The sequence below is a fragment of the Nicotiana tabacum genome, chromosome 11 (genome assembly GCF_000715075.1).
Source record: "Nicotiana tabacum cultivar K326 chromosome 11, ASM71507v2, whole genome shotgun sequence".
NCBI classification, from domain to species: Eukaryota; Viridiplantae; Streptophyta; class Magnoliopsida; order Solanales; family Solanaceae; genus Nicotiana; species Nicotiana tabacum.
Genome location: NC_134090.1, coordinates 65897622 through 65920310, shown reverse-complemented (window position 1 = coordinate 65920310; position 22689 = coordinate 65897622). Strand labels below are relative to the sequence as shown.

At 38.7% G+C, this 22689-nt stretch overlaps 1 protein-coding gene across 3 annotated transcripts in view; it reads right to left on the bottom strand.

The window, feature by feature from the left end:
• Nucleotides 1–22689, bottom strand: part of LOC107813964 (protein CHROMATIN REMODELING 20) — a 45949-nt gene that overhangs the window by 8931 nt on the left and 14329 nt on the right. For 2 of the 3 annotated variants that reach the window (XM_075225145.1, XM_075225144.1), the window contains exons 9-22: nucleotides 21094–21558; nucleotides 20314–20612; nucleotides 19601–19691; nucleotides 19313–19528; nucleotides 17527–17646; nucleotides 16808–16974; nucleotides 16601–16660; nucleotides 13412–13553; nucleotides 8942–9091; nucleotides 8807–8862; nucleotides 8426–8729; nucleotides 3137–3272; nucleotides 2586–2644; nucleotides 2150–2373 (exon numbers count right to left, since the gene is read on the bottom strand). In XM_075225145.1, coding sequence (XP_075081246.1) covers nucleotides 2150–2373; nucleotides 2586–2644; nucleotides 3137–3272; nucleotides 8426–8729; nucleotides 8807–8862; nucleotides 8942–9091; nucleotides 13412–13553; nucleotides 16601–16660; nucleotides 16808–16974; nucleotides 17527–17646; nucleotides 19313–19528; nucleotides 19601–19691; nucleotides 20314–20612; nucleotides 21094–21558 — 2489 coding nt within the window. The remainder of the gene's footprint in view (nucleotides 1–2149; nucleotides 2374–2585; nucleotides 2645–3136; nucleotides 3273–8425; nucleotides 8730–8806; nucleotides 8863–8941; nucleotides 9092–13411; nucleotides 13554–16600; nucleotides 16661–16807; nucleotides 16975–17526; nucleotides 17647–19312; nucleotides 19529–19600; nucleotides 19692–20313; nucleotides 20613–21093; nucleotides 21559–22689) is intronic. The other variant, XM_075225143.1, reaches the window with a different exon arrangement.

Genomic DNA, 22689 nt, shown 5'->3' with positions numbered 1-22689 from the left:
GCACAACACCAACGGAAAGTGATTTTGGTTACGGACAACCTCTTAAGTCGCCGGAAAATTGCACGACACGAGGTCTTTCTTCCCGGAAGTTGCTGGAATGACGCACAACAATAATTTTCTCACTTAAGCTTTGATACCATGTGAGAAAGCATGGGAGAAAATATATTATTGATTAATTAATTGACAATGCTACAATGAGCCCTATATATACAATACATGTCCTACTCCTAATACATATGGGATTAGGGTTATTTACTACTATTTATACAATGAAACTAACAGTATCAAAACAGGAAAAGGTCATGTGTTCGAGTTGTACCCCACCCATTTTCGCAGAGAATTTTCACATGCTAGGCCCATGAAAGAAAAAAATCAAGCCATACGTGAAGGGGCGTGTTGAGAACATAATTAAGTATATAAAAATGTGCTCTCTTTAATAGCTTAAACTTTTAGATGAGATGATCACATACTCCAACATGGTACTAGAGCAAGCAGAGGTCCAGGATTCAAATCTCACCGCTACCCTTCACCAAAACAAATTTCACTTGCTTGGCCCATCAAAAAGATCAGGCCCGCACATGAGAAGGCATGTTGAAGATATAATTAAGTAAATAAAAGAATGCTATGTCTAATAGCTTAAACTTTTTGATAAGATGGTCACACCGTTCAACAAATGGCAAAGAGAATCAGTAAAATCAAGTACTGAGGAGGAAATACAATTTCTGTCCAAATGCTGTATGACTGCTGCACAAGTTTCTCAGGGGTTTCAGGTTTGGCAGCAAATGTAAACAAGAGCTCTATCTACTTTAGTGGAGTGAGTCACGGGGTACAACAGGAGATACTGAATTTCTTGTGCTTTTCTAGAGGTCAACCCCCTTTCAGGTACCTGGGAGTGCCACTGAGTACCAAGAGGATTTCTATTATGCAATGCCAACCACTATTGGAGAAGATGCTGGGTAGAACCAATTCTTGGACTTCAAGATATATTTCATATACAGGCAGGTTGCAATTGATCAAAGCTGTGCTGCTTGCTATCCAGATATATTGCTCTCAGATATTTGCATTGCCTAAGAAGATAATATAAAGGATAGAGACTATATGCAGAACTTATCTATGGACAGGAGGGATTGATAGTCCAAAGAAGGCTTTGTTGGCATGGGAGAAAGTCTGCTGTCAAAGGACATATGGTGGTTTTAATGTGCTAGACTTGTATACATGGAATAGGGCAGCTATTTGTCAGCTATTGTGGAACCTCTGCAGAAAGACAGCGGGTCCAGTGGTTACATGAGCATTATGGGAGGAAGCAGCCAGTGGGAAACTAATCCAAAACAAGCATCCTGGGTAATCCAGAAAATTATAAAGGCAACAAGCTACATTGAGGAGCAGGTATATCAATGCCTACTCTACAAAGCTGGGAGTCCTTTCCATTAAGAAGTTATACCAGACAATGAGAGGTTATTTTCAGAAAGTAACTTGGAAGTAGCTCACTTGCAACAACCTTGGCCTACCAAAGTGGAGATTTGCATGACCCTGGCAATCCAAAATAGATTACTTACTAAGGACAGATTGGCTACCTGGGGGATCACAGATGAAAGAACATGCCCTATGTGTGATGTTGAAGAATCTATAAATCACCTGTTCTTTAGTTGTGAAGTTTTACTGCTAGACTATGGCGTAAAATATTGGAATGGCAAAGCATAGTCAGACAGGCCATGAACTGGCAGAACGAGATTCAGTGGACCCAAGTGAATGTGAAAGGAAATGCTGCAAGTACTGAGATATATAGACTGGCTCTAGCTGGTTACACATATCACTTGTGGCAAGAGAGGAGTATGAGACTATTCCAAGGGAAGAATAGGCCAACTGAGGTACTTACAAGGCAGATCATTAGGAAGTAGTGTGTAGAGGATCCATGAAAAGTAAGTTAGCTAGGAAGATTGAAGCTCTTAACTTCTATCCTTAGTCAATGCTAGTAAGACGGGGTTGAGTAGATAAGGAAGTGGAGATTGGGGCTATGTCCAGTCTCAGTTTGTTTTCTTTTTTTGTGAGCTTGTACATATTGCTATCCGGTAAATAAAATCTTTACTTACCAAAAAAAAAAAAAACTAATGAGGTAATTTTCATCAAGAGGTAAACAAGGCATACACACCTGTACCAGTCTTTCCGTCGCTTCCAGTACTTCCCCTTTTTCCCTGGGCGCGATAGTTTTGAAAGATATAGTTCAATGAGATCCAAAGTTAACAAGCTCTGACTAAACACAAGTGCTTTGTCACCAACATTGGAGCTCATTGTCAGGATGTCGAGTAGCAGAACCATTTTGCCGCTATAATCAACTTCTTTGCAATTATTTTCTAGAAGATCGCTCCACCAATCCTGTAAAATGAAAGAGTGAACTAAGATATTAATGATGACATTTAAAAAAACTAATAAAACTGTAGAAACAAATGGAACCACCACATATACCTTGAATTGTAGATACAAAACAAAACGTAAATTACAGACAGATGGCAAGAGTTTCCTGCACATCCATCAATTACCATACTAACAAAATTACAGAAGTTAGCAAATAGGAAGCAGGAAATTACCCCATGAAGGAAGCCATTATGATTTTTTCTGAGAGCTTCATTGTTGCTATTCAGCTTCTCTGCAAGAATTGACAGGCAGATATCCATATGTGATGAAAGAGAGGCTAATTTTCATTTTGATAAAATATTAATGAAGTGCTTAATACGACCGGATGTCATCTATTATCCTGAACACATTGAAAGCAGGCCACAGAAACAAATATAGAAGCCAGATATTCCTCCTAGTATCAGAACAGGAGCAGGTGAAATATTTCCGTAACTTTTAGTCAATTGCAGACACTGTATGCAAATTCAACATATAATGCAGAACAGCCAATTGATCTACTGAATCAACACTATCACAGTATAAATTAATATGCAATTTACTTTTATCAGAAACACATCCAACTGCACGATAGCTCAATTCAAAGATTCCTCTGGATGCCTAGACAGCTGCATATCAAAATACTAGTGGCTCCACATAAAAGAGATCCTTTAATTTTGTAACTACCGAAAGATAAAACATCGATAGTTGTTACATTCTATCCAGAGTGAGGGGAAACAAAAGGTACCTCCAGGAACAGTATTATAATCTGTGTTCTCATCACTTGAGCAATCATCGGCAAGAAAATTCTCAACAGCATCCTCAGGCTTACTACAGGCTCTGTTTTCTCGCATCAGTTGCAAAATCCCAGGATGGTTCCATATCTATATTCAGTATTAGTCGACAGAATCAAAGAGAGGAGTTAAGCATTAGACACATACCCAGAGTCCTAGCCCACACATCCCACCAACAAACACACACATACATTTATATATTTATCTGTGTCTGTGCGCGCACATATAACCAAACCTATCAATGCATATATAGAAGACCCACTGCCGCTAAGTAACCAAAAACACCAAAAAGTTCAATTTTCAAACAAACTCTATATTGTTTATTTTACAAAATGATGGATGTTTTTTTTTGATGACCGAGAAATCCATCTGGAGCTGATCCTTTAGACCAACCACAGCCTTACAAAATGATGGATGTTCATCATCAAGGCTTCCAATATGATGGATGTTTATCATCGAGGCTTCTCATTACCAGAAACAGAGTAGAAAAAGAAATTTCTATTTATTTCCTTTTCTTTTCTGATAAAAAACGAACAAGAAAACATGATGACCGCTGCTAAAAACCAACAATCAATAAACTACAGCTCGATCCCAAAAATAGTTAAAGTTGGCTATATTAATCCTAGGTATTCCTCCGCTTTATCCTGGTCCGACTATCTGCTCAGGTTTCATAGAATTCACCATGGTAAACCTACTTTCATGTCGGTCGTATATGTATTACAAGAAACAAAAAGAACAAAAAGGAACTTCTATTATTTCTTTTTTCTTTTTTGATAAATAAGAAATTCTATTTACAAAGAGTGTTGAAAACATACAACAACAACATACCCAGTATAATCTCACATGTGGGATCTGGGGAGGGTAGTGAGTACGGACCTTACCCCTACCTTGAGAGGTAGAGAGGATGTTTCCAATAGACCCTCGGCTCAAGAAAACGTGGAAAGAGTGTTGAAAACATAATAGAGTAAATAAAAGTATGCTCTCTCTAACGGCTTAAGCTTTTAGATGAGATGGTCACAAACTTCAACAAGTTCAGAGCAAACCCATCCATGTTATTGTGTGTCACATGTTGGGCCTCCATGTTATGTTGTCTATGCTCCAATTGGAAGGCCTAACCATGCCGCAGTGTTAAATGTCCCATATTAGTTGAGAGATAGGTTGTTGCCTCCTAATATGGTCTTTGGGCAATCCTCACCTCATAGGCTAACGTTTGAGGTTGAGTTAGGCTCAAGTTCCATTTCGTGACATGGTATCAGAGTAAGCAGAGGTTCTAGATTCGAGACTTACTACCACCCATTATCAAAAAGAATTATAATGCGCTTGACTCATCAAAAAGAATCAAGCTGGCACATGAAAGGGCATATTTAAGATACAATTAAGTAAATAAAAGTATGGTTGATGCAACAGCTAAGCTTTTAGATGAGATGGCGACACATTTCAACAAAAAGAAATGAAGCTAAAAAGCAACAATCAATCAACTACTGCTCAATCCCCAAATAGTTGCGATTGGCCATATAAATCCTAGGAATTACTCTGCTTTATCCAGGTCCTCTTACTCAAGATTTAGAGAACTCATCAAGAATAAATAGGTTTCATGCTAACCTTCAACTTACCACAACTATCCAGTTATCCTAGTTGCGATCATCATCACAAGCATACACTGCGCTTGCATGGAGAATTACTAGATTTTATAGGAAATCTACACCGTTGAGTTATGTATTTTTTACGTCTTTACCAGGTTAGTGTGGGGTAGTTAACGTTAAAATCTAAGCATCTTTAACAAGGCCTTCTTAGGAAAGTAGCTTTGGAGATTTGAACAGAGGAGCATGCAACGGACAAATATGGTACCATAGAAGGGGAGGGAGAACCAAGAAAATCATTGCTCCTATTGGATACAGCAACCGAAGAATATTACGAAGTGACGAGAAGAGTTTAGTAGAAGTATCTCGTTTAGGATGGGGCACGAGGGAAAGCTTAGTTTCATGGGAGGAGAGATCGTGTGGCGACAAAGTGTTGAAGGTCACTTTTCCGAACACCTATAGAATTTCGTGCCCAGAGGATATTATTGTCCAACAAGTTCAGAGATTACTAGTAGAGAGCCGAGATTCCTGCAGATGGGAGTTACAGCAAAAAGTTACCGATGAAAGTTACTAGCTAGAGAGAAGTTGATTTTTCCTTGTTTGTCGGTATTGATGCCTAGAGAGGCAACAAAGGTGTGCCTATTTTCTGGGTTGGAGGCTAAGGTTGCAACTCAAAAAGCAGAGAACTTGAGAAAGAGGAGAATCATATATGTCAATTGGTGCTTCATGAGATAACACTCGCGAAAGTACGGGGATCATCTCTTACTGCATTTCCAGGTAACATCGCCCCTATCATAGGAGCTTTTATGATGGTTTGAATACAATAGACAATGACAAAGTATGGTGAATGATGCACTATTTGGTTGGACCTTAGAGGATGAGGTGAACACGTCGATTGTGGGTATGTTACTCCAGTAACACTTATGTGGGTAGCATGGCGAGAGAGGATTTGGAGAGTTTCAGAAGGGAATGAGCTTAATTTGCACATCTAAGGAATAGCCTCTTGTTTTCATTGTATTTTTGGTGCATCCATGAGGTTCCTATTTGTATATAAGATTGGATGTCTTTCGAACAGAATCTTATCTTGCTATAGATTCTCTACTTTTGGTAAACCTCTTGTATACAGGAGCATTCTCACTATGAATATAATTCACTTTATTAAAAAAGGTAGTAGTTATCTTTATTGAGTTATTTTATATTCTGATTGTGTTGAACAAGAAATACATTTATGAAATCAAGTGATCCTACTTTGTCTAGACGAGATTCCATCTTACATAACGAGCCTCTGAGATGAATAGTGATCAAGATTCTTAAAAACTTTTGACTTATCCAGTAAAGATTTGTAACGTATGATAAATATTCAGAGAAGTTATCATTTAGCCTGGCAGCCAGGGTCCACAGCAAACGGAATGACAATGTTCTATCTTTCCAGTGACAAAGTAACATTTCCAGTATTTTAAAACAATCTTCAGCACAAAGATTATGCTGGAAGCCAAAAGGGTGTTTACAACTAAAGGCTAATTATTACGATCCTCGCTCTTCTTACAAGGAACCTAAAACTTGTAAAATTGATTCCTCCACCTTTGTCTTTGTGAAAGGCGATCCAACCAATTTACCTTTAGATAGAAAAATTATCTGAATTGACCTCAGAATTTCGTTTTACGGTATTCAGTTAAAATTAAGAATCTGCAAATATAGTAAATAGAACAACACTAACATGAGCAATAGCACTATTGTCTAAGGCGCGCTTAAGCCCTAAAGCGAGGCTCAAAACATGTTGAGCGCTTCGCATTGCTTAGTGGGCGTTTTAGCCTTGTCATCAAGGCTCTAAGGCATGCTTTTTTTTTATGTAACTGCGTTTCCGTAATCGTGAAGAGGCAAACCTAAATAATTGATATTTCACTTTATTGTAGAAAACTTTAATTTATTTATCTATATATTTGTTATTCATGCTTATAATTATTAGTCTTGGACTACACATGCATATTTGTATTTTTCTGTATTTGCGCCTTACTTCATTAAAAACACAACTCTATTTGGGCTTTGCGCTTAAAGCCCTGATGTACCTTGGAGCTTTTTTGCACTTTTTGCTTTTGATAACACTGAGCAATAAGCATATATTAATATTGCTAGAAGAGATGTTGACTTTTTTTGATACGGTAAAACTGTCCCCCGTCCCCCAGCCAACTCCCAAAATCCCATCTGAACCAGGTGCCTGGTAGTGGCCCTTTCCACCACTTTGTTTCCATGGTGACTCGAAACTCCAATCATATGGTTGAAGGTAGAGGGTCCTCAAAATTAGACTACCCTCCATCATCAATAAATGCATTAAACAACGCCAGCTTAACACATCTCCCAGGGATCTTCCTGCTTTAACTTTCTTTTTTCCTCCATTGTGGCACAATGATGGATAAGTATGTGATAGTGGCTCTGTGTCCAGCTCTCCCAATGGAAAAAGGTTGGTACTATCACTTGCAGCTTTTTACCGGTAGGTTGAACTTTTGGACTTTTAATATACATTATTTCATCCAAAATAATGTATTGATTGACGAGACGCGAAACGGTGTGAACGCGCAATTAGAGTTACGGAGGCAGACCTTGGAATCTAAAGGTTTCAAGTTTAGCAGGACCAAGACAGAATACTTGGAGTGTAAGTTAGTGGCGAGACTCAAGGAGGGGAAGGGGAGGTTAGGCTGGACTCGCAGGTCATCCCTAGGAAAAGGAAGTTTTAAGTACCTAAGGTCTTATTATTCAGGGGGATGGGGAGATTGATGAAGATGTCACATATCATATTGGGCCGAGATGGATGAAATGGAGACTCGCTTCCGATTTTTTATGCGACAAGAAGGTGTCATTGAAACTTAAGGGTAAGTTCTACAGAGTGATGGTCAGACCAACGATGTTGTATTGGGCTGAGTGTTGGCCAATCAAGATCACTCATGTCCAAAAGCTGAAGGTAGCAGAGATGAGAATGTTGAGATGGATGTGCGGGCACACTAAGTTAGATAGGATTAGAAATGAGGTTATTCGCGAGAAGGTGGGTGTGGCCCTTATTGAGGACAAGATGCAGAAAGCGTGGCTTAGGTGGTTTGGTCATGTGAGGAGGAGGAGCACAGACGCCTCGATGAGGAGGTGTGAAAGGTTGACATTGGAGGGCCTACGCAAAGGTAGACGTAGGCCAAAGAAGAGGTGGAGAGAGGTGATTAGGCAAGACATGGCGCAACTTCAGCCGACCGAGGACATTACCCTTGGTAGGAAGGTATGGAGGTCGAGGATTAGGGTAGTAGAGTAGGTAGTCTAGAGTGTTTATAACATTAGTATTGGCATGCAGTCTCGCTTTCTGTTGGTAGTAAGTTTTTATGACTAACCGTTGTTTTATTTCATTGTTGATCACCTTGTAATCTTGTTTTTATTCTGCTTTTATAGAACTTTTTGGTATTGTTCCTTCTTGTTTATATTTTCATTAATGTGATGCTTATACTTTCCTGAGTCGAGGATCTATTGGAAACAGCCTCTCTATCCTCACAAGGTAGGGGTAAGGTCTGCGTACACACTACCCTCCCCGGACCCCACGTTGTAGGATAATACTGGCCATGTTGTTATTGTTGTTGTATTTCATCCAAAAGAACCAGTAAATTAAGAAACATATAAATAAGAAAGTACCTGAGCCAAGGCTTGATACCCGGCAAAAAAGGATCTTTTCATTATCTTCTCACCGGAGACCTTGTCCTTTGTGAAGCCATGAACATCTAGAAATCTTTTATACAATTTTCGCTGTAGAGGAGAAAGCTTTACAGACATCACAAAGACAGTTTTTGGCGGCAAATCCATCTTTACGACATTCATGTCCATTCTTTGAACAAATCCTTTCAATTGCTCATAGAGAATATGAGACCGCTGATTCATAATCTTAACATCGTCAGCTGTAGAATTGGTGTGTTGACCATTTTCTATCGGATTCTGAAAGCTGCATCAGGGAGTAATATCATCAAAACACATACAGAGGAAAGTGAAAAAGTGCAGTGAAAAGAAAAGACGCCTTGCCGGTTTCTAAATTCATGACTGCTGCCAAGAAATCCTTCTCTTACAAAATCAACCATCTGTCATGACATCAAAATAATGAGACTACATTCCATATAAACGTCTGTACCAAATATAATAGCTTCATTATTGCCTTACACAGTAGTACTCCATCAAATTGTTTTGAAGAGGAGATCCAGTTAATGCAATCCTTCTCTGGCACTTGACTTGTTTCAAGGCTTGAGTTACATCAGCTCTGGTATTCTTGATAATATGAGCCTCATCACAAACAAGTATATCAGGCCCGTCCTGACAAATGGAAGATATTTTAACAATGAATTCAGAAAATAGGTAATGAGCTAAGTTGCTCTAACACGGCAGTTTAGGTGCCGCACCCGTGTCGATATGGGATCCGCACTGGATCTGGTCAAACAAGATTGGGTACTTTGACCACGATGGACGGAAAAATTCGAGACGAGATACAATTTGATTCCCGAAATCAGAACCAAAACTAGGATAAATTTGAAGAAAATAGCATACTTTATAGGATGCCAATCCTTTACTTATCTACAACTTGAGAATAAAAAAGAAATCCACACTTTACAAGCTATACGCAAGTATACAAAATTTCTCATAATTTAGAGATACTTTTATTTTTTTGAATAATTTTTAGCTGGATCCCCGCACCCGTATCCATACTAGGATCCGTATTCCAGAGTCTTAGAAATTACATCTCGAAGGATCCGACCCCGCACCCGTGCCGGACATCTGCACCCGTGTAAGAGCAACTTAGGTCATGAGATGAGAAAAAATTTAGCATCAACTAGAAGTTCAACCAAAAAAGGAAAAGAAAGTTCCACCAAAGGAATAAAAAAAAAAGAATGGAATGGAATGGAGAGGACTATAAAACTGTAACACTAAGAGCATGGAGGAGCATTCACAAATCCAAGTCAATAAACCTTAAGAATCAACTACATTCATTTCAAACAGCAAAAGAAGAATCCAATGCTCTGCTTTGGGTGCTTTCTACTTCCAAAGTACCGGTAGGAGTTTATTTTGCATTACCAACATTTCAAATTCAAGTGGGTTAATTGAGAATAAAATATTGTATGCTTGACTTCAACTAGAAGCATCCCTGCTCTAGTTTTACCTTTCAAAAAAAAATGTTGATGCAGGGGAGTGAAGATGTAAAAATTCCTATCAAGGTGGATATGCCGATGGTCATGGTGAATATTAACAAGCACTATAACGGCCACAGGTCCTCAGGTCAGGTAGAATGGAGATGGCGCCATGTCCTCAGGTCAGGTAGACATCCCGAAGCCTGCCTTAAATCCAACTCAAACGATTTGAACTTAAGATCAGATTTGCACAAGGGGTAAAGAGGAAGAAAAGATCTCAAATAAAGGAGTTAAGCCAGGCCACTGGCAGAATAATAACATGGATAGAGAATATTAAAACAGAGGTCCACAAGGAAAATATTAGAAGAAATCATCAAGGTAAAGAGGACAGTCCACTAATAGTCCCAAGTAAAATTACCTACCAGTTTTTAGAGATCTATAGCACATAATATATGCAGCTAGCAGATAATTTGAATAGATTGAACGCTGACCCGTTTGCATCTCAATCTCACCACTCCAGAAAGCACAAATGCTTAGTTGTTTTATACCAGATTAGAGTGCTACAGAAGCCATCGGGATTTCAACCAAGCCAGAACATACAACTCGTGGCATGCAACCCAAGTGGGAGTTAGAAGTACCTTTGGAATTTGTGTAAAAAGAATGGTGTTCGTCATATACACCGCTGGAACCTTATATTTACCATGCAAAAGAGCTGGCTTAAACATGCAAGACGAGAATAAAGATCGGAATCCCTAGATGGATGAAGTGAAATATGATGCAGCTAAGAGCATCGACTTTCAAGGTTCTGAAGGAGAAGCCTTCTAATTATGCATGAGAATTGACTACAGGAGGGCACAACGGAACCAACAATTGGGAGCAAGGTAACCAAATAGCATAAGCAAAACGACAAAAATGAATTGAAGAAATTGGAATTCAAATACAATGAAAGTTCAGAGAAAGGGTAGGGGTAACAAGAAATCAACAACCCCAGATGAAAGTCTACTTGTGGGATGTGATGGCTCAATAATCCATATAAACGTAGAAACACAGAAACTCCTGGTCAACAAATGGCAGCCAAATCTTTTGTGGATTCAACAGATAAAACTGGAGGATTGGACACCATGGATGGTTCGACAAGCCTGGGGTCAAAGAGCAGTGTCAAAAAGCAGCAGGAAAGAGAGAGGGGATTATAGTCTTATGGAATAGAAGACTATGGTGTGCATAGAACAAAACTGCAACAGCTTCTCCATCTCATTCATATTTGAAAGTGTGATAGAAGAATTCCGATAGGCATTCTCTGGATTACGTGGCCACAGGACAGATGTAAAAGAGAAGATATGTAGCTAGAGCCAGCAGCAATCAGAGGCCTACAGATCTCCTGGGTCATTATGGATGATTTCAACACTACAAGATACAGGGATGAAGAGACAAAGCACAATAGGAGAATTAGGGCAATGAGGCAGTTTTCGAAATTTATACAGGACTTTGACTCTGATTGACCTCCACGACATGGTGGAAGACATACCTGGTCAAGGGATGGTGGCAGAATTGGTTCGAGAGTTGATAGATTCCTACTATTGAACTTGTAAATAGGGCCATGTTGGGCTGGATTGGACCCAGTCAATCGGTAATTGCCCAACCCCCCCCCCCCCTCTCCCTTTGCAGTCCTTCCCTGCTGCTTCCACAAGCAACACAGATGAAAGCCCCTAAAGCTTCTGATACTTTCAATGGCCTCAAAAAACCAGCAGTGGCAACATCAAATAGCCAAAAGAATCAGTTCCAGCACCCACATCTCCAGTGGACTCCACCTTGCCGCAGACTCCGACATGCCACACCTCCACAAACTCATGTATCCAATGGAAACTAAAGACTTTAATGCTGCTGAGACGTCCATCTCTACCGATCTTTTCAAATTCAAACCTTGCCCTCCTTTCTGCTCAGTGACCATACTCACTCTTGAAGTCTCGCCCAACATTTCTCCAACAACCAGTACTAAGAATACTATTTTCGACCCAATTATTAAAATCAATAATCTTGACTCATCAATGGGAGACTTAGAATTAGGACTGTTCAGATCTACCACTAAAAATAATGTCCTTATAGCTGGGTATGCCATTTTTCCACTAGCTATTCAGGTTACTCTGAGAAACCATGTTTCTTTCCTGAAAACATCTAACATTGCAGTCACAAGGTGGAGTCACACTAACAAACGGGGATGGTGCTAGCTACACTAATGTAACAGGTTAGCAACCCTATACATACACACATGTATATTGGAGTATTTGATATGAAAATTAAATAAGATGAAAGATTGAGTAGTGAAAATGCATGCTGCTCTAGAAAACTAAAACTTCTGAACTTAATATCATAAGACATACAAAATAAATTTAACTTTTCAAAAACTCCTCACTGCCTACAACACAAAGGTTGAGAAACCCTTTATATAAGGTTGTGTTAGTAGATAAACAGAAGAAAATGATAAAGACCTACCTAAAATAGGCAAATGTAAAAGAAGAGGACAAAGATGCCTCGGTGAAAAGAAACAATAAGAAAGCATAGACTAGAATGACACTCTTGTTTCTAGACTTTTGGGACCATTTCTAGGAAGCTACCATTTGGAGAAATATATTACAGCATTACCTGTTCCTAATTATGTCTAATACAAAATAAATTACAACATCTAAATTTTCAAAACAATCAATATATGTTGAAGCACGTGACCATCTCACCTAAAAGCTTAAGCTATTAGAGAGAGCACATTTTATTGATTTAATTGTCTCTTCAACACATCCCCTCGCGTGCAGGCTTCATTCATTTTTTTTTTATTGGTCAAGCACGTGGAAATTCATTTTTTATAATGGTAGCGATGAGACTTGAACCCAGGGCCTTTGCCTGCTCTAATATCATGTTGAAGTGTGTGACCATCTCACCTAAAAGCTTAAGCTATTAGATAGAGCACACTTTATTCAATTAATTGAGTCTTCAACAATATATAAGAAAGAGAGGAAACACTATATCCTCAATTATTACAATAAAATTATAAAACTTACGTCATTAATAATTTTTCAATACTAGATATGTAAAATCAGAAGGTTCCTATATTCATTACAGAGCAATGATAACACAACTTCCGCACATGCCTACAAGCTTGCTCTACCTGATAGAGCTTCTTGGTAGAAGCAAACGCACCCCCAGGCAAATCCGCACAGCATTTCCTACTGCCTAACAGTTGGAATTCAGAACAAAGCTTGGCATTAAAAGTGAGGCCAAGTTAGGCTAGCAACCCCGCTTAAGTCACACACAGGCCTTGGCCATTGTAGGGACAGCGAGATAAATTACAAAAATCCACACACACAAATTAGACTCCAAACATGATCGCTACCTCAACACAGACTAGCTGAAAAGAGCACCATGAAGGTTAACCAAAAGGACATGAAAACGAAGTAACTGAAGAGAATGTTTCCCTCTCGTCTCCATCACAATTATCACTTCTAAAGGTGACAACCACTACCTGAAGGACTTGACAAATTTCTCTGGCCACGTGACGATCCTTTATGTGCTTCCCAAGTGACAAATTTCTGAAAGCAGTATAGCCAATTAAGAATACACCACCTTTTAATGTCCATTTTTTTAGCAACTCGGCCCTTCTCTCCCTGAAAAAAGAGGTAAAGTAAAGTTGACTAAGATACCACATACGAAATGACTGACAGAGGTTTGATAAAAGAATGTTTACAGTACTCCAATAAAAATAATCCTAACAATTTGCCGATTGAAAAACAAGGCATGCAAAGAAATCATATAAAAGTAAAGTTGACTAAGATACCACATAACGAAAACATATTCCCAACTAATTGGTATATATATATAATCTTTTTCTTTATTATTGTGCCCTATCTTTCCCTAAGTCTACATTGATTCCAAGAGAATGCAAGTCTTTCGCGAACACTTCCTTCTATGTGATTTTAGATCTACCTCGTTTCTTTAAAATATATTCACTAACCATCATTCCGCACCTACGGACCGGTGCACTTAGAGGTCAATTCAGGCATGACCAAACTATCTTAAGCAACTTTCTATCATTTTATCCTCAATGTGTGCTACTTGCACTTCCTAGGACAACAGGGAAAAAATTGTTTAGTCCTACTTATAACCTTTTGGTTTCCTTTTTCTATAAGGTAATAATTGTAGTAACAATGATGAATCTCGTGTATACAAGTAGTATACTAAAAAGTAAAGAATCTATAAAGAAAATGATTTAACACAAACGACACCCAATCTACAATACAAAATTGAACCTCATGCATATACCAAAAAGAAACTAGGACTGAGAGGCTACTCTATACATATTTTCTTTTTATTTCCTCAACAATCTCATATTTTCTCCTCCCACAGAATGCACATGAAATGCTAGTGGAGCAACATTCCACGCCCACCGTCTTCTCTTCCTTCTTATAAAAGCCCAACTGAATAGTATCTCATTCACCTTGCCCTACATCGCCTTTTGTAATGTGAACCAAGTTAAAACCTCCCACCACCAAACTAGTTGTCACATGACAATATAGGAGGAGGTCGTGCACATCTTCACCCAAATATTTGCAGTACCACTTAACATGCATAATCCTCATCTTCATCAAACTCTCAGCTGCCAAGATCGCTTTCATCGCTGCTAGCCAAATAAAAAAATATGTTTTTGATACCCTTATCCAAACCAATTAGAGCAGAAAACTCAACTTCTTTGTAACCAAGATCTTATGATAATATGTCTCACTAAGAACGATTCACTTCTCTCCACTCTCCACATTCACGAGTCTTAACTAGCATGTGATGTACTTTGCTTGTCAGGCATTTCAACTTGACCTTAGAATTCAGCTACTTTTCCATCTACTTTTTTGTCGTGCAGATTCCTCCGAATCATTGAGTCCCAATGAGCTCTTACTCGTTCTCTATGTAATGTCACCACCTCCTAGCTCAAACACTATAATTAGAAATGGAATGTGAGTCTGTCTCTTCCACACACCAATTGTGATTCCAAAACTTGACCTAGTGTCCATCCCTTACCATGATGTTCTACATAAGTCTTTCCATCTTTTCATAATATTCCTCCAAAGACCCTATCCAAATAGAAGGGTGATATGTTTAATCCTCCGTCCCCCTTTAACAATTCCACTTTTTTTTTGCTTTCATGTTACTAGATTGAGCGTCCTCAACCTCAAATCTCCATAACCATTTCCTAATAGGCCTTGCTGAAAACTCAAAGATATTTATCCGTAGACCATTCCATTTCTTTGGAGACGCAACATCCTCCAACTGACCACGTGGAGCTTCCTAAACCCTATCTGTTGAGTCCCACAAAAAGTTCCTTGGAGCCTCTCCGATATACGTGGGGTAATGATGAGATAGTGAAGCGATGACATGACTACATTGGAACGCTTTAGAGTACTCCTACGTAATACATCTTTCCAACCTTTAGGCAGGTACCTCCTTGACCACTCTATTAGCCCCCTCTTAAACTCTTTTAATCATCGAGTTCCATGTTTGGTCTTTGTTGGAAGTCCAGAACCATATAAGAAACGGTCATACAAAATCCAATTGATTAATGTTTGCATCACAAAAAAGAAACTAATGTGTTGTTGGCAGATAAGAGGTGAGAAAACTGTGAAAACTCTCAACGTACTTTGTCACCACATCACTCCAAAGAATCCCGTAGTTGAAGCCTCCCTTCCATAGGAACCCTCTTTTACCCTCTGCTCTCCACTCTACGTCAATCAATTGAAGTTCACCTCCAAATCAAAAGTGTTAGTAGTTGTGACAACTAACTATGAGATATTAAAGGTGATTGAGCAGTCATGTCCCCCTTCTCAATACAATCGCAGGTCTCCTGTTACCTTGCTAGTTCCTTCTCAATTGGCAATTGCTAGTTCCTTCTCAATTGGCAATTGCTAGTTCCTTCTCAATTGGCAACTGCAAAAAAAGGGGATTGGTTCCCTAGTCCCCAACTTAAACCAAAATTAAGTGTTTATAGCCCAACCATAAGGCACATGATCCCTCTTCCCTTTGCTAAACCTATTCCTCCATATCAGTTTCCTCATCCAAAAGGCACTTTTAGCCTATTTTGTAACTTTTTCTCTCCTAATAAAAGATCCCGCCAGCTTCATCCAAGTCATAATTGTTATAGATCATTCATATTAACGATTCTCAAAAAAGTAATTGTTACTAGCCGATTCACCATAATTTCCGACGATAAGAACTCCCTCCCTCACCCCCCCCCCCCTCCTCACGCACTCCCTCCCTCCCTCATAACCCCTTCTCATGCTCCCTCTTTCTCCATCAACTTCCCTCCTCCCACATGAAGGGCTTCAACGTAGAGTTCCGGGAACATCCAAACTTACCTGATTTCCCCATCATCAACTACCATTGACACCGGAATCCTTCCACCTTTGCTCACCAAGATCTTGACATTCAACATTTTATACATGCTACATATAACATATCCAGAAAACCCACACATATCTCCAGGAAACGCCACATGTGCTGATAATCCAACCAAGTGTACTGGAACTACGTCGCAAACAACCTGGGGTAGATGCAGCCTAGCAGCTCACTCCATCTTCCAAACATCAAAAAATAGCCTATATACTACTTGACTACCTCTAGATAGCTCCACGAAGAAGTGGCCAAACAAGAGAGCAACAAACAGAACCTGATGAGACAAATTGACTCCGTCAATACATACAGCATCCATAAGCTCCTTGATAGAAACCTAAAAGAACATACAGTAGTCTGCTGCTAAGTTTAATTCAAAGATATTATTTCAGAGGATTTAACAAGCTTGAAAAAATCATATGACTTGAATTATGGACAAAACAACACCAGTACAAGCCTCGTGATGATTTAAAAGAAGAGGAACCTTGGAACATCTTCAAGCATAAAGACACGGAGAGGCTTCAATTCTGATGGTCTCCATTTTATAAATTCCTGTCGCCAGTTATGCAGAACACTTACAGGCGTGACTATGAGAGCAGTTCTCAATCCTAAATCCACACTTCTCATAGCGGCATACAAGAAAGAAATCACCTGTAGAAACAATTTACAAGAAAGATTAACCACAAAGGCTAACAGAATAATGAACTCTTCCAGTTTCTTAAGCATCAGTTGAAAGTAAAAAAACTGACGAGAATACTCCCTCTCATTTCCATATTTCAGGTGAAAGTCAATCCGATACATTGAAGTTCTAGATGGCAAGATAATGTTTAACTGACTCTTGTCAGTTTAAAACTTGCCAGCAAAAAACAAGAAAAAATGAATGCAACACAAGTAAAATTCTAGATGGCTAGATAGTGTAACTGACTGTCAGTTTAAAACTTGCCAGCAAAAAACAAGTAAAATCAACACAAGTTGATTGAAACAATAAACAAAGTTTTCTAATGTCACTCCCAATTTTTTCCAAGTGAAACTATGTGGCACAAGGCAGTGTTAAGAAACATATGATCATACAGTAATTTGAAGATGAGAAACTTCTGAAAGTTCAGTACCCTTAGGACACAAAACTGAGGTATTAGTCAGAATCAGAACAAGAAATGGAGCTAGGTCACAGATATACAATAATGCGATTCAGCCATGTAATACCTGAAATGTTTTGCCTAGACCCATAGTATGAGCTAGGATGCAACCAAGGCCTTTATCTCCAGACTTGACTTTCCTGATAGATTGAATAATATTTTCCCACATAAAACGAATCCCAGCAACCTACAATGATAAAAGTTAGGTGCCAATACTAAATAAGAGATTTTCTATGGTACAAATAACAATACATAAACAATCAAGAGCCATATAATGAGTTCGGAGGATAAAGGCTAAGTTGCTCGACACTGCAGTTTAGGTGCCGCACCCCTGTCGACACAACACTGGTATGGGTGTGGACATGGGATCTGTACTAGATCTAGTCAAACAATTTTGGGTACTTTGACCACGACAGACGGAAGATTTTGAGACCAGATACAATTTGATTCCTGAAATCAGAACCAAAACTAGGGTAAATTTGAAGAAAATAGCATACCTGACCTAGGAAATCAATCCTTTATATATCTACAACTTGAGAATAAAAAGAAATCCACTTTACAAGCTAGATAATTTTATTTTTTAAATTATTTTTAGTTGGATACCCGCACCCGTATCCATACTAGGATGCGTATCCCCGAATTTTAGAAATTAGAAATTACATCTTGAAGGATCCGACATCTAGCTCTGCACCCGTGTCGGACACCCGCACCCGTGTCTGAGCAACTTAGATAGTAGGTATAACACGTTTTCACCATCTACACTATCTTAGTTTTCTTCAACTTCTTTGCCCGTGGCAAACTTCAAAGGATCAAACTCGCATAGACCTAGACTGAATCAAACACAAAATCAATACTAGTACTAGGATCTGACAAAGAACCCATACTGGCATCAAAACGTGCTACTGACGCTCGTCATCAAAGTGAAGGATCTGGTTAATGTAGCTTTCCTTTTTATAGTCGAGAAATTTCCACGGATTGGTGTGTGAGGTTTGAACTCGGTAGATAATGGGCCCGTCCCTCTACCCTTCTCCCCTTAAACACAAGAATTATGTCAGCAATAAGGTTTGAAACCGTGACATCCTAACCCACACAACACAAGCTACGCTCTTAGCGCTAGACCAAAGCCCTAGAACTTGGTTAATGTAGCTTTTAGCAGGTAAAGAACACAAGACCGAAAAGGAAACCAAATCGACCAAAAAAAATGATACATTTTGGTTTGGTTTGGTTTGGTTTTGATTTTAATCAGAAAAAAACTACAGTTAAAAGAAAAGAAAAAAGGGTACACGTATCGTGATTGTTGTGGGTTTGTCAATGAAGACAAAGGAAGTAGAGATTGACAGGGCAGGTCAGAAACTATAAACTGAAGGTTATGCAAAACAGAAGTCTGTTCAATAAAATAACAAAGCAATCCAGTTCACTCAGTTTAAGAAAACAAAACAAACAACACTTGTTCCTTGAGTGCATGTCTTAAAAAGTATATTCTTTTCAGGACCTAGAGTCAGAAAAGAGGAAGACGACCTTAAGAAATGCTCAGAATACCTAAGAGCCCTTAGGGTGACATGTTGGCAAGCCACATGATCCACAGATGTACAAGCAAGTACGATGCCAAAAGTGAGATGTTATCTTCTATATGTAAGGATATGACAAAAAGTAGATATGAGAGAGCAGATCTTGTTGATGAAGGAGAAAGGGAAAAAGAGAGTCAACTTTCTCATTCGTGCAACACATCAAAGTACTACTCACAGGATTCAGAAGAATTCAGATATCATATTTGTCACAATGTGAAATCCGTATACTACTTCAGAGAGCAAGAATTTAACACACACGAGACGAACAACTGCATAGAAGGTGACCTGGTGGGCTTTCAGCTTTGCTGAGATGCTGGGTGGAATCCTTACTGCCTCTTCCCCGTCCTCCCTCACCACATTAACTATGTAACCAGTTTCAACATCACCGAGCATTTCTAAGCTACCACTTTCATACGAGGTTTTGCAACAAACCCCAGAATTCATGAACATAGTCTCGCTCGAATATTTTGCACCCAGAGATTTGAGGCGTTCTTGGCGTTCCTGAAAATATGTGTGTTTTAATAGATGCCTTGAGAAGGAACCAGTGACAGAACACATCGCTTGGACTTTTACCTTTTCTATTGCAATTTTCCTTTTTGTCTCCTCCCCTAACTCAGTATCATCAAGGATTCTTCTAATTTTCTTTTTTCGTCGTCTCTTCGTGCTGGTGCAAGAAAACATAATCCTTCCATTATTCTCGGTATATATTGTAATACAGAGGTGAAAATGGTAAAGTGCTAGAAAATAAGGAGGCTAATCAAACATTACAGAGCACAGACACAAAGATAAAACTTTTAAGTCCACTTGGATGCAATGTATTTAGACCTCCATACATGAGGCAGAAAATCCCGTTCTTTAACAATACAAACTAACACTGCTACAAAATGCTTCAGTAACAATTTTCTCATTGGCATCATCACCTGTCCAGGAAAAAAAATAGAGAAGGAGAAGAGGAAAGATCAAGCATTACTACTCCCCTTGTCGCAGTTCCCATGTCACTTTTCGCTTAGCAAGAGACAGCATTTTCCAAGACTGCTGTGGAACTGCTCAAAAGAATCTATGATCTAGAGAGTAGAGAATGCAACTTCTTTCGTAATATCAATATGCTACATGTTAAGAGTTGATGAAACTAAAGAGTAGCCCGCTCATGCACAAATCTTGCACGAGTTTAATTGAGTCATTGCCATGATCATGCCATATGGATAAATTGGGATCGAGTCCTAAAGATATGCAACTTAATGGGTGTAGGATACACAGTTTACATGATTATCAAGTATATGGTGTACCTTCTATGCCCATTGACATCAGCATCTGAAGCATCTGAATTATCTGAATCTGTGTCTGTGCTAGAATCTACTAATCCCTGAGATTCCATGATCTTCTCCAACTCTGAAACCAATGGATGCAGGATACTTGGGGAGCAACAGCAGCATTGCCAACCAGATGTTTTTATTCCCAATAAAGTTTCTTCACCAAGGTTCCTCCTTACACACACACTACAAAATAACCTTTTGCACGATTTACAACTTAAGAGATCACTGCAACGCCCACACCATCTGCAGTAGCATTCTGAGCAATCAACATCCTGTACAACGTTAAAAAGACATAAGAGAGAGAGAAGCGTGAATCATTACTGTAAAATAACAAGACTGATAAAAAAAAATTAACCATTAACTGATATCTTCTCATTGATGTACAGGTAAAGTATATATAGGATACAAGTAAATAAAATAACTACAGCTATAAGGAAAAGGGATAACTACAGATAAGAGAGATAACTACAAATACAAGAAATATAACGAGTAAAATAATTAATTACACGTAGAAGAATGTATATACTCTAACAATTACATCTTGTTATTTGTCAGAATTTAAAGTCATAGAACATTAGTTAAAATTAACAGGTAAAGGTGTGCCTAGCCGTGATTGCAAATAGCCAGCACCACAGCAATCTCATAACACATGTAAATAGAAATGCACCTAATTTTTTCAAGATGCTATTGACACATAATTTGGATATATTTGAAACTATCTTCAATAGTTTAGCAGGGATGGTTATATTTTACCTGCATCTTTGCTTTCATTGAGTTTTTGCAGTCCAGGCAAACTATAACTTTCAAAAGAGGATGTGCACGTAGTTCAACAGCCAGTTTATCACAAGCCGTGCAGCGAAAATTTTGCTTCTCATTAAATGCCGGAAGAGAATTAATGGGAAGCACATCATCTCCATTCATTTGTGGATTGGACTGATCTCCCATCTCACTCAAACTGCATGTAGGAGACAACTTTTCCCCAGGAAGATCCTCCTCATCACTATCTAGCGTAATGATCCGAGGCTTTTTACTTTGAGCCTCCATTTCCTCAGAGTTATGTACACGTTTCAACCCTTTGGCCTCAGAATCAGTTTCAGGTAGGCATTTTGATGATGGCACATCCCCGTCATCAATAGTGGAATACCTATTTGTGTGAAAGTCAACATCTTGAGACAAGGAACCGTTCATGTCATCTGTTGTATCTTCCTGTATCTCCTCCTGGTTGGACATAAGAAGTGTACAACATGAAGTACAATTTAAAAGAGGAAAAGCACAAAACTATGAAGGGATCAAAGAATATTAAATAGCCAATCTTATGTAATCAACTATTGTTACAATTTGAAAGAAGATTTTGCATAATGCATAGTAGTTCGGTACCTTCACCAACATCACTTAGGTACACATTTCATATACAAACTCAAATGAGTAACACAAAGTTCAGGTTAACTTTCAATCTTTTTCCTTTGTCCAATTACGAAGGTCGCATAATGCTAGCTACTCTAGAACTCTTATTTTCTCATTCCTCAGTCTTAATTTTAGAAGATAAGAAGAGAGAAAACACTAGTCGCAAAGCATTCGTCTAGGGTAAGAGCGTAACTCGTGATGTGTGGGTTACGCCCACGTCATGGGTTTGAATATTGTCACAGACAAAAACTTGGTATTTAAGTGTGAGAAGGGTAGAATGACTAGCCCACCATCCACCGAATGCCAACAGTGAACCAGTGGCCCTCGTAAATTTCTCGATAATCAAAAAAGGAGAGAAATGCTAAGAGTTAGTCCAATGCATGCCTTTCAGAATTCCAAATTCCAAACCATCACATTGACAAAAAGAAACTTTAGGATTTGGAAAGGGGATTCCACCATCAGAAATCCTACCTACTTCAAAGTTTCAGCCTTCAGGGAGAAGACAAATTCTCAATAACAAGCTTCTTCGGGTTCTTGGCATCAAGAGGTAAATTATAATATTAAAGCTGGAGGTTTCACTATTTAATTAATATGTGTAAAAGTAGATTATGGATATGATCAACTATAATGAGTTAAAATTGAATATTTCACAATGTCAGATAGATGAAATTGGGAGAATTCAAGAAAACTTTTGTAAGGATACGCAAGAATAGGAAACTGTGGATTAATGTCGAAATTGGAATAACCATGGGTAGTTCGCCCTAATGGAATATACTGTGAAACAATTGGGAATTTGACTAGCTTGTCCAAAGTAGATGTGATATTTTTCAAATAAATAACACTTAAGTTCATACAAAATGACTATTAATTGCTGAACAAGCAAACGGTTAGCCTACTAGCACCACGTTCATGACAAAGGAAACTAGAAATGTGAGAGGTGTCTCT